This window comes from Sardina pilchardus, chromosome 3, assembly GCF_963854185.1.
Source record: "Sardina pilchardus chromosome 3, fSarPil1.1, whole genome shotgun sequence".
Taxonomy (NCBI): Eukaryota; Metazoa; Chordata; class Actinopteri; order Clupeiformes; family Clupeidae; genus Sardina; species Sardina pilchardus.
In genome coordinates, this window is record NC_084996.1 from 12,878,366 (window position 1) to 12,885,413 (window position 7,048).

At 42.7% G+C, this 7,048-nt stretch overlaps 1 protein-coding gene across 1 annotated transcript in view; it reads left to right on the forward strand.

The window, feature by feature from the left end:
• Positions 1-4,889: 4,889 nt before the first annotated feature.
• The window catches only part of vwa3a (von Willebrand factor A domain containing 3A), a 19,023-nt gene continuing 16,864 nt past the window's right edge, over positions 4,890-7,048 (forward strand). Inside the window, exons 1-6 of the mRNA XM_062530916.1 lie at positions 4,890-4,954; positions 5,190-5,317; positions 5,648-5,713; positions 5,980-6,034; positions 6,138-6,239; positions 6,387-6,493. Of these exons, the coding sequence (XP_062386900.1) occupies positions 4,952-4,954; positions 5,190-5,317; positions 5,648-5,713; positions 5,980-6,034; positions 6,138-6,239; positions 6,387-6,493 (461 nt within the window). The 5' untranslated portion in view covers positions 4,890-4,951. The remainder of the gene's footprint in view (positions 4,955-5,189; positions 5,318-5,647; positions 5,714-5,979; positions 6,035-6,137; positions 6,240-6,386; positions 6,494-7,048) is intronic.

Genomic DNA, 7,048 nt, shown 5'->3' on the forward strand with positions numbered 1-7,048 from the left:
CCTGGTCACTTCAACCCCCCCTCAACACTAAGGAGGCGTCTTGCCGAGAAGCAGGAGGAGTGGATGCCACTGAGGAGAGGAGGCCACGGGGGATAGAGAAGGAGGAGGGTTGCTGCCTTGTTAGGTTCCCAGAGCTCCCATGGTGCCACTCCACAACAAAGAAAAGGCCAAAATCGGAAACAGATGGATGAGCAGAGAGGAGAGCCAGAGGACAGGAATAGGCTTTGGTCACAGGCTCAGTTCAAAGACACTCAACAGCATCAGGACTGCTGGTCAGGACCTTGTGGAACAGAGCCTCAACGTGCTCCAGTGTGATGCTGCTGCTGAACAGTATCTCACATAAGACAGACACACACACTCACTCACACACAGACACACACACACACACAATGTGACCAAGCTGAATGGAACTTTCCTTACCTTCCTCCCTCGTTGTGTTCCTCAAGTGCTGGGTGTAATCGAAATCTGTTTTGTTCTGTTTTGGCTCCTCTAGGTTCAGAGAGTGTGTTAGTTTTTTTTTTTTTTTTGTTCGCCATTCTTTTACCTTCCTGATGCTGTTGTGCCACGAACCGATAGCTTGCTTTTTTAGGGAAGTACAGTCGGTGCATTAGGGGTGTACAGCCGGCAGCACAGGAACACATCACAGATCTAGACACAAAAAAGTTCTTACCTCATTGTTGTACCTATGTAAACCTTTGTTAAGAATAACATCATGTCGTGCCCTATCATTGTGTGCTTTCCTGAGCAGAAATATGGCAACTGAAACCCTGACATTGCTTTTCTGACACACTATGTACCTTACACTGAATAAGAGGTTGGCAAGCTTTTTGCAGGTAATTGCGTCCTGTTTTTTTGCCACTTGCTTCTGAACATTAATAGAAGTCCTGGCCTTCCATCAGGTCTACATCTACAAGGATGCTGCATAAAAAAAGTTATTTTCTGATATTTTCTGAGCTCTAAGTCCATTACAGAATCTCAAGGGTAATGTCTGTTCAAAGAAAAAGAGATGATGGAAGTCTTTTTTTTAATTTTTTTTTAATTGAAATTGCATCTTTCCCCCCCCCCTCATGGCCTGTTATGTTTGAACTCTCCGCACAAAAACACAGAACATTTTTTCAATGGCTTTTCTTTTTTTAAAGTTGTCCAGCTTCATCAGTGTTTTCATTTTATGTGAACGAGGTTATTACCATGTGAGTAGGGTCAGGAATATAATGTTCTGTAGATTACAGTGGCAGGACACCTGTTCAGTTAAACAGGTGGCAACTGGTGCAAGTTTTGGTTGGTGAACTGGGACCAGCGCCATAGAAGAGTTACTGACAAGAATAGGCAGTTGAAGTAAAAGAAAATGTTTCTCATGGGAAGTCCCCCAAAGAAGTCTGTGAGATTTCCATAATGATTCCAGTTTCCAGAACTACGATTCTCTGTGTGAGTGCCAAGCAAAGCAATTGGATCTTCTTTGTGAAAGTCTGAAAATGCATGGGATTTCATTAGCATATTTTGGTTCGGCAAACTTGATTCTGGAAGAGGGAATTTGAAATATTTATAAGAAGGATGCATTTGAACATATTTGGGCTCACTTATGTCAAACCGCTCCCTCCATTTCGGTTGTTAACCTTAGCTTGGCTACCATGACCCAATGAAAAACAGTATCATCCAAAATCTATCACCATCCCAAATATGTCGTGGCCTTTCATCCTGACCCTTCAGTAGCAGTCATGCTTACCCAGTCTGGGCACATTGTTCATCTGAGTTTATCATCCCTCATCTTTAACGTCACAGTTTTTAAGCTGTTGTCTTCTTCAGTAAATGTCAAATTGTCATTAAGAAATAGGATTTTTTTGTGGAAGGCTGATTTATAATTGTTGTGTGGCTTGTAAAGAAGCACACAATGCTTAGTAGAGGGACATGCAGCTGAACAATATAGAACCAACTCTTAAGTTAATAGGGGTCCAAGCGCTGATACGTGTGTGTGTGTGTGAATTGGCATTGACCCTATGTAGTGATAGGGCCTTGTCCCAGCACCCTCCAGTCACCAGCTGCCACTGGTTTAAACCTGTAGAGGTTTGAGTCAGCAGTATAAACTATAACCAGAACTTAAAACTCCACTAGCACAAGTATTATTAACGCACAGTTAGGACTTCAGAAAAAGAGTGTGATAAAGGAAACCTAACACTAAGTACAACTCAGTATTGTAAAAACCGTTGCATCTTTGCAAAACCGTTGAGAGCTCACTACAGTGACTTTATACATGTCAAATAATTTCTTTTTGGGGGGCGTGGGGGCCACTAATGGACATTTTTGTGACAAAGCCTGCAATGGCAAATATGAACTCTTAAAGACTGCTTTAATGATCTGTTCTTTAAGGTTTTTTTGCAAAAAAGTAACTCGTTTTGTTTTGTAAAGGATTATGAAGTTAATATTTATAATTTAAAAAGGGACGAATAAACATGTATTCACAACAGTGTTAACAATCAATGGATGACCGCATTGACAGTGCACAGTTACTGTTGACAGAATTGACATTATTGATTGTTTTATTTCTTTTTCCTTCCCCTTCACTTTTTGTGTTAATGTTTCACTTCACTGTACAATACAATAAAAGGCATCATCTGAGCCTTTCTGGTTGATAAGCAACTGAGAGTTTCTGATAACTGGTATTGCGGAAATGACAGTAAGTAATGTGTTGCAACGCACAAGGACTATAAGCACCACAGCTTTCAGCCTTGTCAGACAAGGCCAGGATTCGGTCACGATTGCTGTAGCACAAGGTGTTGGTAATCTTAAATAGTTTGCATCATAAAATGATTGACACATGATGTTCTCTATTAATCTAGTTATGTCATCTTTCTTTAATCTCATTCTAAATGTTCTTACTTATCTATTTAACACAGAGCACCTTAACATGCAGCATCATGCAGGAACAAAAAATATGCATCTCTGTGTTAGGTATAGTCCCACGTTTTCCTTTGACATTTTGAAACACACTTCACACTTCCATTGTGGGCCTAGATGAATCATCAGCAAAACTGATCAGTCAGTCGGGTTAACATCACAACAGCATCTCTCAGAGAGAAAGCATAGTTTTCCATTGATTATCATGCTGTTGATCAGTCGGCTCTGTAAAAGTAGCAGGTTCTCTCTGGACCCATGGCAAAGTGTAGTTCACTAGTGTGCTGTGCGCTGAGGCTTTCTGCTCCACTGATGGAAACTCCCTGCGGAGAGTGCTGCCGGGAGGAAGTGCTGATAAGGGGCTACTTTAGCCATTAAAGAGATTTCCTCTGAACACCACGAGACAACAAGACCTGTGTGTGTGGATTTGAAATTACCAGGTCAGTTATTCTCTCTCTCTCTCTCTCTGTCTCTCTCTCTCTCTCTCTCTGTGGTGTGTCTGTGTTTCCCTGGTAACACAGGAACAGATATGGCCGGGCTGTTAAACACCAGGTGAGAAACATCAGAGACCAGTCCGTTGTAACTTCCTGAGAAGCAGTCTAAATTCATATCAAAGACAAGTTGTGTTTTTTTTTATGGCAACTCACAAATGTAAGAAAGCTTAATAAAAAAAACAATCTGATTATAGGCTACCTTATCTCAATGGTCTCTTTTGAATGCAGGCTAAATGAGATAAGGGAATAGCCTACACTAAATACCTTATTAAAATCAAATCTATCGTAGAGCAGCTCACAATGTTTTATATCTCAATAGGTTTTATCATCTAATTGAGATTTTCACTCTGCATGAAAGTGTTTTTTTCTTTTTCTGTGAAGCATATTGCATAAGAAGCAGAAGAGACAAATCGTGATTCTCTGTATTAGTGAGGGTATGGATGTGTCATGGAGACATTGAGATTGAGACATCATTGCACACTGATTGGTACACTCAAAATATTTACCAGGCAAGAGTTGAGTTGTCCATTGGTCCTGAAGTCAATAGGGGGGAAAAAGAGTAAATGATAAGTAGCCATATGCCTGCATATGCCGGTGGACCATATGCCTATCCCATCCCTTATCGACAAGAATATGGTTGTGCGCACAAGAGATGCATTAACATTAGACGTAGACGTAAATGTTGTTTACACACTTTGATCCTTCCATCCAGGTTACATTATTCACTAGCAACACATTCCGTCTGAACCACTGCCTCTACATAAAGAGGTCTGAAGTGAACCAATGGTCTGTCCTGTTCCCTTGGAGACGGGAAACATTGCGTTGGGTAGCGCACGAGCGCAGGAGTTGACCCTCGTTGTATAGAGAACATTTAGGTATGTAATGGTTTCATATAGCCTAGTTCAACATACTTGTCGTTGTATTCTGAATTCTACATAGACTATTATTCTGTGTTCTGGCTTTAAAACGTAGGCCTATACGTGAAGCATTATTTTAGAATATAATTAGTGTCCACAAGAAAGTAACGTCACTTCTCGAGGACTAGTTAGTTGATGATGTATACTATACGTTGAGAAGCCTGAACTAGTGCCTACGCAATCTATAAACGAAGTGCAAGGTCGTAGCTTCGTATAGGTATAGCACGAAAACCATAACAATGACTTTAAATACTTGCCTCTTATGGTGACAGCTTACCGCAGCTAGTAGTCGAAGTACTGGCATCTGACTGCGCCATGCAACATCAGAAACATTTCCTTGCCGTCAGTAATGGTTGGCTCTGGGAAAGTCATGCATTCTAAACTATATGGTGTGATAAACTGTGTCCTCTCCATGCAAATTCCATTCAGAAAAAAACTCCATCCCTTTATTTGTGTCCAGGCTTTCTTGTTACTCCATGTTTGGATTAATCTGTGTTTCACCCTTTTGGGCTGACCAACAGGTGTGAGATGAACTCCCACCGTGCATCTCTCACAGTTAGACAATGCTGGGAACAACGACATGCGTCAGACCAGGCAGCAGATGAAGATGATGGTCTTCTGATCACAAGCATCAATCATTCCAAGGATCTAATGGTGATATGCCTGCTCGTGCACGTTTAATGTTTTATCTAATCAGCATATTGTGATGCAAAATATAGAATTCGTCATCAGATAGCTACAGTATATCCAGCCGTCTAATTGTCAGAGCTAGTGGTCTCCACTCATTATAAGATCAAATGCCAGATTTCCATGTGTCTGTGTGTTTGATGTACAGTATAGTGTCATGGCTGGCTGAGAGTACGTCCATATTTTTGTGTTCTGTGAGCAGAGGATGCACACACTGAGAGCTGACCCGGGCATCTGCCAGAGCTCGGCTGACTGGTTGGAGTCCAACGGTCTGGAGAGTGCCGGCCTCTCTCTGCCTCATTTCCTGTCCTGCTGCGCCGCCTCACCTGGGTCAGTCCGTCTGCAGCATGGCACCGGCCAGAACTCGGCACAGTGCGGCAAAGCACAATACAGTAGCCTACAAGCCAATAAACACCCCTTATTGCGGCCATTTCTTCAGCGGTGTTGAATATAACACCACACGGCATAGACCAGCACAAATATAATGGTAGCACACCGGTTATACGGTTTGGAACGCTGTGCAAAAAACACGGCAGAGTGCATGACACGCCAAAAAATAAATAAATAAATAAAAAATAACTAGCATATGGGCTTTTACTCTAGCAGTGAACCAAACCTGGCTGTCCAGGTTTCTGACTGCAGCTTATTATCTGTTGACAGCACCACTGGGAGACAGATGGAAGTCAGTGCTGAGGTGCTCAGAGACTCTGAGATGAAGCTGTACCAGTGAGTGGCACTTGTAAATATGGATATACCACATTTGGATTATGAATGTCACTTTCTCTAACATACTGTATCTTTATATGAATCGTGAATCATGCTTGTTAAATGATATACAAAAAAAACTAATTTGGACATGTTTTGAATATGAAGAAAATGTGAAAATCTGTTTAATAAAGCCAGTTGTAAGTCGTGATGTGTCGTTTGGAGCCTGCTGTGTATAAAAGGTAATATGCTGTGGGAATATTAATAGAAAGGTGTTGTCCTTGCAGGATGATTGAGCTTTACCACAACAGGATCAGATGGCTCACAGAGGGAAGCAGGAAGGTGAGCATATGCAGTGTTATCACACACAGTCACCAGTGCCTACTGCTGGGCCCAGACATTTCAACCTACTCTGCATTATCTCCAACACTGCGCTTTGCAAAAGGTCTTTGGAATGGTGAGAGGCTCCAAGGTGGCCGTGCTGGTGGATGCGTCGGACGTGAACTGCTCCACAGACAGACTCATTGATCTTCAGAGGGACCTCTTGGTAAGGCTTCTCCGCCGCCCGCCAAAAATCTAGCAGAGGCCAAACGCTCTGCGGGCGGTCACCTTGAATAATGGGCACGGCTTCAGCTGCATTAGTGTTATGACGAGCTCATCTGTTTGTGCTGTTTCTCTGCGTGTGCCACTGTAGGATTTGCTCGATAAGCAGCTGCGCCACAAAAGCAAGATATGTCCCATTTCAGTCGGGTCGGAGGTCGCCTCCCTGTGGGACAAGCCCGGAGACACCTCTCCCCTCAGGTGGAATTCACAAGAAGTGTGTGTGTGTGTGTGTGTGTGCGTGCAGGTACCTCTCTTGAAGAGCCAGATGCAGATGAGCAGGGGTCGACGCTTATATTCACAGTAATACACGATGATAAAAATATAGCAAGGGCAATTAAATTGCCATATCTGTTGTCCTCACTGAATGTGATGATTACATAACCTCATGAATATAAGTAGCTGTTTCAGCCCTAATCACCCAGCTCCTCAAGGGGAGATTGGGGGATGGTGCTGGTGGCGGCGGCGGCGGCTACATTGATTGCAGTTTTGAGAGCAGTTTTGTTCACAACTGTCTATTAACAAAGGGATATTAAATGTCTATTTTCATGTGCTGTTGCTATTTCATTTTAGATGAGTCAGTGGGGAATATCTGGGGTGGGGGGGGTGGGGGGTGGAGAGAACATTGTGTTCCTCCATGAAATGGAAGGGAGATTGCATAGCGAAGAGGGCAGACCAGGGGATGAGAGAGAGAGAGAAAGAGAGAAGCTGGGTTAATGAAGGTGAAAAACACAAAAAATGCACAGTGATGTTGGC